The sequence below is a fragment of the Henckelia pumila genome, chromosome 4 (assembly GCF_033568475.1).
Source record: "Henckelia pumila isolate YLH828 chromosome 4, ASM3356847v2, whole genome shotgun sequence".
In the NCBI taxonomy this organism is placed as follows: domain Eukaryota; kingdom Viridiplantae; phylum Streptophyta; class Magnoliopsida; order Lamiales; family Gesneriaceae; genus Henckelia; species Henckelia pumila.
The window spans coordinates 77,308,548-77,325,062 of NC_133123.1; the positions used below are offsets into that span (position 1 = coordinate 77,308,548).

The 16,515-nt window shown below is 34.7% G+C and overlaps 1 protein-coding gene across 2 annotated transcripts; it reads right to left on the reverse strand.

Moving 5' to 3' along the window:
- Nucleotides 1-924: 924 nt before the first annotated feature.
- Nucleotides 925-13,422, reverse strand: LOC140863148 (protein RRC1). Of its 2 annotated transcripts, XM_073266338.1 has the most exons (18): nt 13,304-13,422; nt 12,533-12,615; nt 12,279-12,414; nt 12,063-12,108; nt 8,583-8,643; nt 8,356-8,505; nt 7,962-8,078; nt 7,683-7,848; nt 7,431-7,543; nt 7,159-7,230; nt 6,337-6,558; nt 5,447-5,505; nt 4,562-4,646; nt 4,328-4,465; nt 3,633-3,857; nt 2,738-3,534; nt 2,068-2,234; nt 925-1,583 (listed from the first exon to the last, which is right to left on the reverse strand). In XM_073266338.1, exons 2-18 carry the CDS (start codon nt 12,593-12,595, stop codon nt 1,279-1,281), a joined length of 2,922 nt encoding a protein of 973 aa, XP_073122439.1. In that variant the 5' UTR covers nt 12,596-12,615; nt 13,304-13,422; the 3' UTR covers nt 925-1,278. The 2 variants fall into 2 exon arrangements, with proteins under 2 accessions (XP_073122439.1, XP_073122440.1); XM_073266339.1 differs by lacking the exons at nt 12,063-12,108; nt 12,533-12,615; nt 13,304-13,422 and having other exon boundaries at nt 12,279-12,412.
- Nucleotides 13,423-16,515: the final 3,093 nt, after the last annotated feature.

Here is a 16,515-nt window from a genome sequence, read left to right on the forward strand (position 1 = left end):
GAATCTTTTGGTCTTGCCCGTGGTTTTTACCCAAATAATTTTTAGGGGTTTCCACGTAAATCTTGGTGTCTATTTTATTATTCGATTTTTATAGTTTCTATCTCGTGATGCCGCACCTGGGACCAACATTATCGATTCAATTTTTATTTATTTTTAGCACATGTACAATTGACGTCATACGTTAGTATCCGACTTTATTAATTTTGATAAGGATGCATATATTTTAGTTTGGCACATGAAGTTGCAATTGAGAGATTTGTATTGAAATTGATCGTGACTATTTTATTTTAGGCTTCATTCTTTATAATCAATTTTTGTTATTTTCATTTGATTTGATGCCCTATTTTTAATTTAACTGTGAATTTCATATGAATAGTTCATTGACAATAATAATATCTACCATTTGTAATGCAATGATGGCACTTACACAAATTGGCCAAATGATAAATCTTTGTTGTTTGTAAGCAAATTGATTGATTACAGGCTGCTTGGTAAATAGGAACTCGAATGAGACTACTAGCTCACACTTTCAAGAGTGGAGAAAGGAATGTATATTATCGTGAAAAAATATTTGCTGAAAAAAAAGTTGACATCTTTAAGGTTTTCAAACAAAAATACCTTTATTTCATCTAATAAAATTTGTTACAACAAACTTGTTTTAGTAAATTTAAAATACCTGATATAATTCAATGATATTGAATAGATCCTATAAGAATTTGGCAAGAAAATAAATTTGCACCATGCGTATTTATTTATTTGAATTAATATTGTTTTAATATTTAGATAAGAGCCAAAATATAAGAAAATAGTTTTTAAAAAAAGATTTAAAAGAAATATTAAACTAAATGAATATTAATGAGGTAGTTGGAAAATGAAAAATTGATTTTTTTAAGACAAAAAAAAAAAATGAAAGTGGATCACCAGCATACACTTTAACCAGAGCAAAATTATCATTTAAATCAAGTAAAGAAACCTCTTGAATAATATCATGATCATCATACATGGCACCAAGAATCACCAAGGACGGAGAGAGGAGCAATTTAAAAAACAATTCACACCTTCAACTTTGTCGCCTGAAATACAGCACACTTTTGCATTGCTCGCTCTCCACTGCTTCCATCCCCCATCACACTCCATGGTTCCCCAGTCCACACTTGATATAACGTAGATTTGATTCTCGAAAGAGAACACGAAGAAAAAAAATCGATCCAAAGATATGACTGATGCTAATTAATAACACCATTTTTCACCAGCACAAGAGCATCTATTAAAACCACCTCATTTCATCCTCCTCCTGTCCCTATCTCTATCTCGTCCCTTGTCCCTTTCATGGTCATTCCTCTCCTTGCTGCCATTCTTCTCCCGATCACGTACTCGGTCCCTCGCCCGCTCAGATTCCAGATCATAGCCTCTTTCCCTGTCTCGTCGTCTGTCTCTGTCCCCTTTCGTGTCACTTTCTCTCTCTTTCTCGCGCGCAGATGATTTCCGTTGAGGGCTCTCACTTCTGCTTTGGCTGCGGTGGTGCTTTTTTAAAGGTTCGTAGGAGTCATCCCGTCTATCCTTCCTCTCTGAAGAGGTCCTCTCTGCAGTGACAGTTGAGAATTTATGTCACTAGTAGTTACGAACCTAAACTCGAGATAAATACAAGATGACTACGATAATTATTTGAAACAAACTTCTTCACCATAACTTGGCCAATCCCAACAAGAACACTTCGATGGTGCTAGTTTCACTTAAAACATTTGCAATGACTTTCTCAACATCCCACAAGGTCTAGAAAATTGAAATATCAAGTCTTAGAAACATCTATTATATTGATAAAGCCAGAATGAGACTACAATATTGTGTCTCATATTTTCTCTTTCATTTTCGATGGCCCCTGAGTGTTATTATCGTTGTCTGAGTAGTTCTCTCCACACTTTGGATTTGCTTCTAACAGCATAACTTTGATAAATTTACAAATGATACGATTAGAGATATAATTTGCAGAATACAAATCAGACTAATGTGAAACCATATACATGGAAATCAATGATGATAATATTGGATCAAAGATTTGTAACTTACTTCTGCCGGAGGTATCTGCATGCAAATCAGATAAACCGTATTCAGATTGTAGCTGTCTACGATGGATGGCAACTTTTCTCTCAATTTCCTCTGAATTTTTGAGTCCCTTCTCTTCAAGAGATTCTCGGTATTCCATCAAGGCAACCTCAAGGCGCCGTAATTTTTGTCTGCAAGACAGATAACACCAAGTTATCATTGGCAAAGTATACTGTATACGAATGCGATCAAAAGTAATACATGTGAGATTTTTTTCAATAGTATTTCTAAATGGCAAGGATGGAATTTTAAAAGAATCAAACTTGTGATGCAAGAAGATATAAATCAATTAACATCTCCAAACCTAACCTACTACATCCATGATCCATCCTTGACATAAAGTATATTTCTACAGTGGTGCCACAAAAGGTACAGGTAGAAAAATAACTATTTTAACCTGAATACTGCAGTTAACTAGGGATGTATGATGCTTACAAATAGTTCTTCATGAACCAAGTAGCAATTTTGATTATTCTATCATCAGCAAAAGGAAATAAAAGAAGAAAGAAACTATACTTCCAAGATTCTATAAAACATATTAGTTTCGCCAAAGCATGAAAAAATCAGATCACCATATCTAATATCAAACAACAGGGAAGTATGTCTTTGTTGAGTCATACTAGTATGGTAGTACCTTTGTTCTTCGTTCATTCCAACATTGAGAAATGCTAAATTGCTAGCATCAGATGTAAGATCCACTTCCGTGTTTTTATAGAGACCATCACCAGCATTTTCACTTCCAGAAGATGAGTAAGTTAAGCCCAATTCTTGTGCATTCCTCTTATGTTCATCATCACTTTCATTGTCCTCTCTGGCCCACTTAGAAGATGGCAAAACGGGCTCATTTTTTGCTTCACTAAAGAAAAGTTCCTTCTGCAAAGAAGGATCTGAAGGGGGCAATGATACGGATCCTTCTCCTTTTGACTGCTCGCCATTTTCATCATGACTCATCCATCTGGACATTTTCCCTGAATCCATTTCAAGTTTCGTCCCCTCCTGTCCACTTGGGTTTCTCCCCATATTTGAATGGCTATGTGAAGCCCTCAATTCATCATCTATCTCATAGCCTCTCTGTTTTTCTGCATCTTCCAGATAAAGTAACCGTGCTACCATCATTTCCCTACCACCAACCTGAGAAAGTCCATTATGTCTGCATCGTCTTTCCAGCTCAGTAAGGGGCAAACTTAAAAGCTCCTTCATGGCAGCTCCTTTACCAATGGCCAATGCGGTATCCTGATTACTCTTTTCCACATCAACCGTGTCAGCAGAACCGGACTTTCTCTCGAGTTCAGGGGCATCACCACAAATAGAATGGAATAGTATCACACCTGAGTTACCAGATCGGAGAAAGGTAGCTCGCAATCCATTCACAAAAGTATCCGAAAAAAGAAACCAGTCGGCCCATACTTGAAGAACTCTCAACACACGTTCCTGAAATTGCCAGGAAAGAAACTTAGCTTCGAAAAATGGAAAAGAATCAAAAGCGATCAACGGTATGAGTAAGGAAACTAGTTGTGATGCATCGCTACCTTGAGAGCCTCAGCTGTGATCCGTCCAGTTACACTACGATGCAAGTCATTAAAGCTTTCCATAATATCAGGTAAAGTTGCTTCAAATTTGGTACGATAAGCGGAAGCATTCTTCACAGGAGCACTGCTGTTGTGAAGGATGTCCGAGACAAGCATGAGTCTTGCAACTTTTGTTGGAATTGGAGTTTCTTTGAGGGTCATCGACTCAGTTAACACTTCAACTATCTAGAATGCAAAAATCAAATAAATAAGAAAAATAACTTCAGTGCAAAGGCTAGGAAGAACACAAATAGACTAAGCTGAATTCAAGGCTTTGCTAAAATTTCATTTCATGATTTTTCAGCCAACAAAAATATAGTCAAAATATTGAAGTTTAAGTTGCATAATCTTCATAACTGGTTCATTTAAATATGGAGGTTCAATATGAATCTGATGAGCGTTGTTGGTGTGCTTGAGAATACCAATTATGCCCACCCATACTATAGCTAAATGCAGGTAAATATAACACGAAAGTTTACTAAAAACATAACTGTTCAAAAAATACTATCTGGTTTGGTACCAAATCTGTTGGTTTGTTTTTTAAGAAAGGTTTCATGGATTAGAACTTGTGCCATGGCTACCATACCAATGAAAAGTTTTCTAGAAGTTGTGTCAAACATATTTAGTCTATCAACAATTGCAGCTTGTTCAATTACCTCTCCAGCAGCATCGGCGTTATCCAGAGCAAAACCCATAGCATCCTTTATCAGGCTTCTTTCTAACGTTAATCCACGCAGCATATCCTCAAATTCATCTCTTTGGGCATCTGTCAGGGTCCTTTCCACCTCCAGACGCTGTAAAAATATTAACATGAAACCATAGTAAATTGTCACAACATCAGAACTTAAAAAAACGTCAACTCCACAACTATAAAAGCTAAAAGAATATACTTTGCTTTTCCCAGCAGCATAAGTGCTTGCTGCTTCTTTTTCGTGTTCCGCACCTTTTGCAGTTGGTAAAGGAGGTGGTATCCATCTATAGATATAAAGATGAGAATGCCGTTACGAATAATTAATTATTACCATCAAATTCGGAAAAAAGAAAAGAAAACAAGAAAGGAAAGAAAAGAAAAGGTAACATCTCCTAACAGCTGTAATTTACCCAGGAAAAATCTGTACCCAATTAATGGGGAAGGTATATGTGTCCCTCTATTTGACAACAGTCATCATGGAGATAATCAGATGTTTGGCGTGTAATCAGTTAAAACTATGAAGCAGTTATGTGTTCTCCAAGAACAGACAAATGTTTGTGATAGAATAAAAGGGTCACACACATGACCATGAACATGAAGGAAAAAGGTCCAGGCTGCCCATGGCCTCATTGTTTACCGATGCTTCACGCATGGCAAATTCAAGACAAAGAAAATTAAAAAATAAGGACTCCAATTCATTTCATTCTTAGGACTCTAGTTGCTACGCTCTTGTCAATGTATGGGACCTATATATCTGAGCTAACCAGAAATGGTTTTCTTAAGGCTTGAGTTTGTCCTCAATAGTTGGCATAGAGTAGACTCTTTATATTTATAAGGAGTTAAAATGAACAGAGAATGAAACAAAAAAATTATCAAAATGTATTTTGCTAAAGATCAAGATGTTCTCTTTGACAAGTTTCAATCCAAACCCAGTGACACCATAGGCTGAAAGGGGAGAAAATCCAACAAGAAATGCTTCCGATTTTAAGTATTTTCCAATCCATCATCCCATGACGAACTCAAGGTGTGACGCAGAAATATATTTAGTGTGAGTTCGTTTGAAAATAAACAAATAGAAGTATACCTTCCACTGCCAGTGATCATGATGAAAGGCTCTGTTCGCCAACGCATAAGTGTATCCCCCTGCAATTGGAGATCTTTTATAATAAGAGAGTTATACATTTCCCAACTTGCTAAGATTTGTGAGCAAAAATGATTTAGCATGCACATGGAAGTGAGTACAGGAATGTGCCCAATTATTGTGGTACTAAAAATCTATTTTGTAATTTTTTTTTGTAGGCCCACATGTGCCAGGTTACTGCAGAAACAGTAGTCTTTATCTTGAATCATAAAATAGGCTAAATGAAGCTTAATTGATGACTTGATTTTTCCATGCATACATTCAAAATAATGAACAGGACATGTCGATACCCTTGTGTAACCTAATAAAGGGGTATGCTGGGAAGAAATAAAATGTTAGCACAAAGAAATCAGTTCGGGTACCCTTCGAAAAGGTAATTATGTCCTTGTCAGCAAGAGAGTGGAATAAGGTTGTAATTGAGGCTGAACATATCATTCAAAACATAGATTGTTCCCTTGTTATCTGTGATTTAATCTGCACTAACTGGAATTCTGCTCAAATTTATTCATGTAAATGGGCAAGGTTTTCCCCTTCTCACAAAAATTGAATGTGACATTTTATATTTTATTTTTAAAACAAGAACCATTTTAAACTCATGTATGAATAAAGTCAGTATCATGTAATAAAAGCTTTTGCAGCAGAACGATTAGCCCGTAATAAATTTTAGTAACACGGTACGATCATATCCTCTAAACTCTGAAGCATGGCTGTAGCTTAGATAATAACGAAAGCCGTAAATTTGAAGCTTGGCAGGACAATAAGGACCAGCCACTCAAACTCTTTTTGACTGGAAGCCGGTACCCTACATATATTTCCTGATCTGTCTAACTCACCTGAGCAAATGAATAAAGCCTCCAAACATAGTAAGTATGTTCTTTAGAACCAAGCTCAAACAAAAAACTGAAAAGAGGATTTCCTCGGCCTCGTTCCATGATAGCTTGTTCGAATGAACAACCCCCGTCAAGAACATAGAGAGCCATTGTATCTATAACATGCTGGAGATGATTATCATCAGGAGGGACAACGCTAATATCAGGCACATTTGGAGTAAGAACCTACACATTCAATAAAAAAATATATGAGCAACGATAGTAAACATTGATTGAAGTCATAATGACTTCCAGGAAAGCTACTTTTTGAGAATGTGGAGGGCCTGTTTTCATCTCCTCCCGTTAATGGATTCATGGAACTGAAAGTTCGAGTGATTGCGAGAATGGCCATTAATTGTGCTATTGCAAGTAAGCAGGATATCGAATATGATGTGAATGCTATCTTCTTAACCAGAAACAGTTGTTTTCACATTTTAGGAATGAGTAGGTTGTTGCATAGCAGGTAGTGGGCAATGAAATGAGAAACACAGGCATCAGCAGCAAAGCAACCAGGCAAACAATGATGGGGAGTAATACAGTCATCATGTCGAGGAGTTTAGCCCAGTTTTTACAGGACAAAACTAAAATCATCAATAAAATAATTCACTTTTATTCAAAGAAAAGAATCCTGGGGTGCATAGAGATTTATACTAGATGAAATTTTTTGAAATGCAAATCAGTAATTTTCTCTCCCAATACTGGACTTTTGCCCCAGTTCACGACATACGCACATGAAACTTACTTGTCAAGATATATCAAGAACGCAACAAGTATAGAGATGCTTACCAACTCAGAGTTCTGGATTGGAACGGAAGTAACTGGAGGGCCAGAAGGGCCAGACAAGATGACAGTGGCACCCTGATAACAACATTGAAGAGTTAACTTTCTGAGAATTTTTTATGTAGAGCAAAAGGCAAGGCAACACAAATTTCACACCACAAGTGTTTGTTTGTTGAATGACTGATATCAAACAACACACTCATATGAGGAAAACAACTGTCTGCTCGCATTTACAAAACTCTCAAACTGATCAGGTATAAGATATGATAATAACTGACCCCTTTACTCCTGATGGCCATTTGTCCAGGGGGTGGAGCAGGGAGTGCTTGTGAAGGAAGAGAAACAGATTTACCCCACCCCATCTTTAACTCGTAATCATAGACCACCACTCCTGTATCATAAAAATTTATTTCAGCACTTATAGTTTCAGTGAAAAAATTAAAGGGATCTTCCAAACTCGTCAAAATTAAATTATTATCATCCTTACACACCACATTAACTGAAATACACAAGAAGAGCCACAAACGGACCTTGCATTTCATCCTTCGCAGCTTGACCATCACTTCTATTCATGAAAGCCACAAAGCCACAATTTCTTTCCCTTCTTCGTTCCTCTTCTGTCCTTGGCCACATTATTTTTACACTAGCAATAGGTCCAAATCTTCCAAAAGTCCGCAAAAGAAAATTTTCATCGACCTAACATTGAAGAAAATACACACAAAAAATCCTCAGCCCAATAGCTATTGAAGAGTAAAAAAACCGGGAAGTGAAATACTCATGATAGCGAATGCAGTGGATTAAAAGCTGACCAGAGGTGATAAGTTTCCCACATAAAGATTTGTAGTCAATGGATCTCCATCATCAAAAGATCCAGGTCTTCCAGTTGGATCAAAGTCACTGGGCAGCTCATCAAACCTACTAGATGGCTGAGAAAGAGTAACAACATTACAAATAAATAGTTCAAGTCAAACAATAAAAAGCAAATCACATGAGCTATGTTACGACAACACACACTAACTACCAACTCTCATGTTGCAGATGGAATACTGCACGTCATAAGTAAAACACGAAGAAAGGACCAAATCATGTCAAGAGAAATAAATCCTGAAGCAAATACATGGAGAAAAAAAGGAAAAGTAAAATAAAATACGGCCACCAGCCTTGATCTTTAATTTAAAATTAAAAAACTTTGGAAGTACATACTGCAGAATTGTCACCATGGCGTGAATCACGCCAATGATCACGATCTTGATTTCGTCTCTCCCTCATCTCCTGTTCATGCTTCAACTCCTCCATAAAATGATCGATGTTCCGTGACTTCCCTTTTTCCTTTTCCTTTGGCTTCTCCTCCTTCTGTATATTGTCACAAACACGTGAAACATTACCAAGAAGGCCGTGGTGAACAAGTGAAATTGCAGCTTGGTACTAACCTTCTTTTCATATTCTTTACCCTTTGATGCCATAGGAGGTGGGATGAATGATGGAACATACCTGCATGATGTTCAAAAATGATCTAATACATATCCCACTAATAAGAATGTCCTCAGAAAGCTATAGAAGGCAACATTTTTAAGGGAAAATAAACCAAAATTAAAAGTATACAAAAGCCATAGTCAGAAGGATAAAAAAAAATAGTCAATCAGAAACTAGTCCAGCCACCGTATTTCCACTTCAAAAATCACTGATGTAAGTTTCATGCCCTTTCGCCTCTCATAAAAATTTTCAATTCTAATACAGTAATTCTTCGCTTACTTAGCAGGAAGTTCAAAATCTTGCCACTTCTTTTTTTAGCAGAAGTCTTGCCACTTCTTTTTTTTTAGAGTACAATTACAAGGATTACAACAAAGTAATGAAACTGCCCGCACAACCGACGGGACTTGAGCATTGACCCGAGACTTTTTTATCTCGGGCAAAGAAACTACTTAAATCTACCTAAATAAATTAAGAAAAATACCCGCAATCAGCGGGAGTCGAACCTGAGACCAATTGGTCTCAGGGCCTCACCCTTAGCCATTGGGCCAATAAACCATTTAGTTGAAGTTTTTCCACTTCTAATATTCTATGGAATTGTCTATGTAAACCATGTGATGAAATTAACGAAAATTTTTCATGCCATATGCAAATGACTTCTTGATCTCAGCAAAGTGGGTATTGAACTTTTATCAAAGTTTTTGTCTATATATATTATAATCTTTTATATAATTTCAACACGATTTTCCTCGAGACATTAGTAAGTTGCAAATGCTCCAACACAGTCATTTTCCTTTAAAACTTTCATTGCAGTCCTAGAGAAGCCAAGATATGAGTGAAGTAAAATCCAATCAAAAGGTTAAAATTTGGGCGAGAATAAAAACTTCAATCATCGAGCTTTGGGCAAGAATGACACATATCAGGTGTGTAATGATCAATTGACCCTGAAGTTGGTCAGAGTTCTTATACTGTGACCCTAAATAGGTTGGAAAATGAAGACAAGCCAAGTGGCACATTAGAATTCACCCATGAACATAATCATAGCTAGTGATATAACATCAGAAAAGAGGGCCATATTGTGGGCAAAATATATACATTACAACGACATGGAATATAAACAAATGAAATGATGACATACTATCGCAAAGTTCATCAAAACCTGCAATCTAATGTAAGTTCTTCCATATATTTGTTCACACTCCACAATCTAAATCGACCACAATTTCCAGTTATAGACAGATGATTGGATATAAGACACACTATTACCCTCCACATATGGAGTGGGAAGTTCCTAAAGAATCAATATTTCTAGCAAGTTGCACCATATATCAATCTAGATGCAGCTTCAACTCGAGGAGCCACATACATCTAAGATAAGCATTCCTATATCTTAAAATAAATTAAGTAAAACCATTAAGCACTAACAATCCTATTTCTCAAATTCATAGTTACAGCACACCAATCACCAATATTTGAAGTAAGTTTCCACATAAAAAATATGCCCAAGTTTGGCTGCTTTTGTCCTCTCAACAAGATAAGTGCATTAGCAATATAAAATTCCTGAAAGAATTTGACAATCATGCACAAAACTGCAACTATACAGCACCATTCAATGTCCTCAACAGTAAATTCGACATCTGCAGTTTAACCTCCATAAATTATTAGATTTAGAACAATCTAAATTATATTAAAGAAAAACCATGCTAATTAGTCAATAAATTAATAATTTGTTATATTATAAAGCGAATGCACAAATAAAATATGTATGAATGTATATATAATTAATCAACTAAGAATTCATATGCATTTTATTAATTCAATCAATTAAATATGAACTTATCCACTAAAATGCTATAAAATTATAAGAGAAAAATGAATAAAGAAAAATAATAGATAGGTAACAAAAAAAAGTATATTATTAGATTTTTTTTGTAAGTAAAGGAAAAATAGCCAAAGATTAAACATACAAGAGGATAAATCAATTTCAAAATTTTAGTATAATTACAAAGATTGGGATTAATATTGAATAAATTAAGAAATATATTTTCCGAATAATAAAATATATTTCCCAAATGATATTAATTATAAAGACTTTATACCATTGTAGACATTACTTATCCATTTATTTATGTATTTTATATAGTACACCGCAAATCTGCAATTAAATAGTATTGAACAACTTTAACTCTACATACTCAATAAATAATAAATAATATTACAAAAAATCATATGTGAACAAATTAAAAAATCTCTAAACTTTCATAAACACTGCGGCTTCTCATCTAATAGCCGTTAAAAAATCAACGAGAAATAATTACGTTAAGTGTAGCAAACAGCATGCCGCTAGCATTGGACACGTGACAACCTACTTGACTCAAATTAACTCTAAATCTTTCAAAAGACTCCTAGTACGTCATCCAAACTTTACAAGACACATGGAATAAAGATAACACCTTAAAACAATGATGAACCAAAAAAAAAAATAGCAAAACTCTTAAGGAATTAAATCACTCGAGACCTATCCAGGTTTCTGACTGTTGGTGCATGGATCTTCTCAAGGACCATCAAATACCTGTAGACAAGGATCTGACGTGTCTAATAACTTCACTATATTTGCTTATACTCAAAAACGTTATTCTAGGTTTAGCACAAAGCATTTACTTGAGAGTTGAATTAAAAGGATATAAAATAACTGCTAGAACCCATGGGAAATGTAGGGCTGTCAGTCACACCCATGAACAGTATTTAAGTTTCTAGATGGACTCAATGGCATGTTAGTTTGATATTCCATTAAAAAAGTTTTGAATATCTAGTGCTCAATAGTTCATGTATCAGCAAAAATATACCAGATAAATGATTTATCCATTTGTCCTAGTACCCAAGCTTGTAACTTATATAATGAAATCACAATCTAATGAGTGATGAAAGATAACATCGATGTCGGAAATTAAAATTAAAGTACAGGCGGCGTGTTCTTGAGGATAAAGTAAAATTCGAACTAAATGGTCTATGTGCAGTCATGCACCATGAAGTACCAACTCAAGCTGAGTAGCAAGAATAATCTGAAAAAAATAAGCCCAATCGAGTACAATGCAGCTAATAGGACAATGTTAATTTTACCAGGAAATAGGAATACAAAAAAGTAGGTGAGTCGGTGAATAACACATCACGTACAGAAGCAGCACATTTCACAAAAAAAATTATAAAAATATCCATAAGTCTAAAAGTGGTTCACTTGCCATGGCAGACAAATTAAAAAACATGGTTAATATCAGAAACATATACAGAAAGAGGTCAGGGATGCTAATCATTTGAATCCTAAACTTGCAAATCCAATCAACACAGTGTGCATCTGCGGATATTATCACCATATCATTCTCGTATCACAAATCCTAATCATAAGAGCATTGCAGCATAGTTGATCAAAAGCATTTATTTACCTACTCCCTTTCTTTAAACCAGAACCCTCATCTTTGGAATTTCCACCTGCCATCCGCGAATGAATAGAAAAGGCCGAGGTTTTTATTTATGCAACCATGTGAAAAAGAATAGAATCATTCATTTATCCAGATTGTGTGATAAACAAATTAATTATTAACTTATTTACAGGATATAACATTTAAGAATAGATAAAATATCGATCAACGGCAACTAACCTTCTGAATCATTCTTATGTCTGTCATTAGGATTAATGGTTCCACCTCTGACAAAAACCTTCGACCCCGGAGTGTCATCTGCTTGAAATGATTCTACAAACTCTTGGTATAATCGTGCTGTCTCATCTTCTGCCCTCTGACAAAAAAAATCAAGAAATTGAATTATTAAATTAACAATGAAATATACAAGAAACGTGATGAGAAATTTCTTAAATTCCTTTCAATCATAAGGGGCTACTGATCAATATAGACACCTTCTTCTTCGCCTCTTCGTCTTCTCTGTGCTTCTGAAAAGGTGTCTTCTTACGGGAACTCATTTTACCAATAAAATATTGAGCTGCAGAAAACATAAATTAACCTTTCATTGAGCACAGCCACATGAAAATTTACTTTTTCTGATGACAAATTTCGATAGGAGTTTTAAAAAAAATGACGAAACCAATGTCTTATATTGTGTTCCTGTGAGCTGTAACTTATAGATCATGATGAATTCGATTTGTTTTGTTGTTTTTTTCTTTTAAGTTTCTGTGCTGCAGTGCTAACTATGAAAGCTGATAGGGGATAAAAATCATACAAATCATTGAGTAAAAAACAGCAAATAAATTCAGAAACGATCAAAACAACCATAAATAAATGGAAAAAAAAAAAAAAAAAAAAAAAAAAAAAAAAAAGCCAAAAGAGAGAGAAAACAATCAAAAATTAGTGACCAAAAAGAGCACTTACATACCAGTATCAAAACCCAGAAAAAAACAACTATTTTTTAAGACAATGCATTCTAAATCCACTAATGCGCAGAGCAAACTATACAGTGAAACAACTGAAGCTCTAATTCCAAAGTCAATAAAATCCAAAATTCGATTCTAATAGCACAGTCTGGAGCTGCATAAACTATGAGTAAAATTAATCAATTAAACATCCACAAAAAAAGATGCAATACCTCAATGTCTGAGTTAACTCCTCACAAAACCCTAACAATTAATTCGAGCATATTACGACAAAGAACACGAAAATGACAAATATTTTACCGTAAATTCAAGTATATTCATACACACGCAGGCATTAGTACATGGAGAGAGCGAGTTTTCGGCATGGAGAGACTCTGTAATTCTGCGAAGTGTGCGCATTGAAAGAGAGGGTGTCTGTGTGTGAGACTAACGGGTAAACGTTGACGAAGATTTGGGATCCGAATACCGACCCGATTCAAGAAATCCGGGTTACTGGGTCTTGATTAAAATAATTTTTTAACCTATCTTTTTTTATTATCTTTTATGAAAATAAATTAATAATAATACCAATCAGAATTCACCGAATCATTTAATTAGTGCTTACAACCTCAAAAAAATTTATAATCATTTATTTTAAAAATTAAAAACATCCAATTAGTTTTAAGTTAAAATTATGGATCTTCATACCACAATTATCTACTACGTTTTTCATCTTCTCTTCGTTCATGGTCACATAGTAAGCACGATCGAGCTCGGGATTTGAAATTAGATTAAAGTCGACGAGATTGATCATTTATTATTGGTTTATAGATAAATTTTGAATTTTTAGAATAAATCATATATGATAAAATATCATTTTATTTGTTTTATTAATGTTTGTGTGATAATCTCTACTATCTTTACTAAGGGTGCAAATGAGTCAAGCTACTCGAGAGCGGTTCGGTCAAAACTCATCTCGAGCTCAGTTTGACCGAACTAGAGTCGAGTTCGAATAGCTCGAATCTATAATCGAGCTCGAGCTTAAGCTCGAGTATTATATGTATGTGTTCGAGTAGCCGCGAGTTACTCGATTATATATATAATTATATATATAAATATAATATATATAATTTTATTGATAAATAAGTTTATTTTTCGAGTTTTTCGAGTTCGAGTAGCTCGAAATATACACGAGTCGGGTTCGAGTTTGAAATTAATTACTCGATCAAGCTCGAGCTCGAGCTCGAGCAGAAAAAATACGAGTCAAGTCAAGCTCGAGTATAATGCTACTTGACTCGACTCATTTGCACCCCTAATCTCTATTATTCAATACTATCAAATACTTAGGGGTGTCAAAATAAACTCAACCCACCAACCCGACAAGAGTCGACCGGAAAAATATCGGGTTAGGGTTGGGGTTTTTTGGGTTCGGGTTGAATCAAATTGACCCGAAAGTGAACCCGAAAAAATTAATCGGGTTCGGATTGGGTTCGGGTCAACCCGATATGACCCGAAACTTTTAATTGTTAGATTTGCTACATTTTTATACGTTGTATTGCTTGAAAAACATATATTGTATATTGATATAATATATTTTTGTCATTTAACGTTTATTTTGTACAATTTTATTTTTTAAAATAATTTTTTATTTTTTGTAATAAGTATACTTTACTTTTTTTACAACTAAACTTTCAAATTTAAATTATATATAAGCTTATATTTTATTATTATGTGATTAAATTAAATATTATTATTATTATTGTGTGTTTTGAATTTTTATTTAATTATATTGTTAAAAAAATCGAGTTGGTTCGGGTTGATCGGGTTAGCCGGGTTCGGGTTTGAGTTAGGCATTTTTTGGTTTGTTCGGGTCGGGTTCGAGTTGATAAAATTTTTAGAACTATTTTCGTCAACCCGACACTCGAATTGACACCCTACAAATACTATTCAATACTATTTTATAATAGTTGAGTGTATTATAAAAACTGATTTTGGTATAGCTTGAACACACCAAAATGTGTTTCCCAATTTGCCCTTATCTTTTGTGAATTTTTTCGATCGAGAATTCATTGTGCACGGTTTGAAAAACTTCTATATTTGAATATTTTTGAAAGAAAAAAGAAAATCGCTACAGCACTATGTCTTACAACAAAACATCACGCCTGAAATCTCATCGAAAAAATAAATTTCAATGATACCAACAACATATATGTAATGACCCGCACGGATCACCTACTAACTAGCAGTTTTAAGCATGCAAGTGGCTTAATATACGTAACAATAATAATTCAAACTTAAACAGAGTTTATTGTGTGGAAACTAAAATCCCATAATTACAAGAAAACAAGTAGGATACAATCGGTAAAATCAAACCAAATGTTTATTTCAAAAATATATACAGATTGTAGTAAAACTTCTAGAGCATCATGAACCTGCAGCTAGCCCTGCCTCGATCCACTCGCTCAATCCAGCTTCAGACCTGCCCCGTCTAATGAGGTGTCCAGAATATAATCAGGACGCGAGCGACTAACGCTCAGTACGTAAATATGAGTAAACATACATATATGATGCATGCAAGTGTAATGAATGGGTAACTAGTCATCTATCAAGTCATGCTCAGACTAGGTGCCTTGAGTGTAGTACCAACTGGGAGTCAAACCACGGGTACATCCACACTCGTCTAGATCGTCGTAGTATCAGTCTCCACTCATGCGGTAACTCCGGGCATCAGAAAATATAAACAAGTGTTGAGAGCGGCTCTGCTATCATGACTATCACAAAGGAAACATCTTCAACATGCATGTGCACATGACATATGAATATCAGTCAGTACTTACGTACCTCTAGTAGTAGATCAATTATATCAGAGTCTAGGTTCCAAGCCTAAAGTCAAATATATATCGTATCACTAGTCATGCTCTACGTACTAGCCTTAACTAAGCTAACATATACTCATATATATTAAATAGGATTTTTGGACCATACTTTCGTCCGTCGTTAGCCCACTGATATCGAAATCCTAGAACCCCTTGATTATGTGTTTAGTAACCCTATGTTTATCATTTAATTAACTTAAAACAAGATACAAGTTACTACAATATATCAAATTTAATTATATTTCTTTTCATTTTTATACGTATTAAATAAATAGATTAATATCGATTTATTCATTTATTATATTACATGTAACTAATATGTACATCTCATGCATTATGATACACGCAACACACACGTGTGCATTGGTAACTAATATAAAGATAAAGATAATATGTTGGTCAGTGCAAAATTCTCAATTATATTTATTTCATTATCTTCTTGAGTAAATGTGTTGGGTTGAATTTAATGTCGAATCGAATAACGAACTTCAATTATCTTGATTACAACAAGTTTATGAGAATGCGACTTTTATTTAACATTTGACACCCAAAAACAACAAAAAATAAATGCTAATGCATGAAATCATACCAAATCAATAGAATGTGGAAAGATATCGGGCTATCGGTAGAGATGGGCTCCCCTGGTTACTTATAACC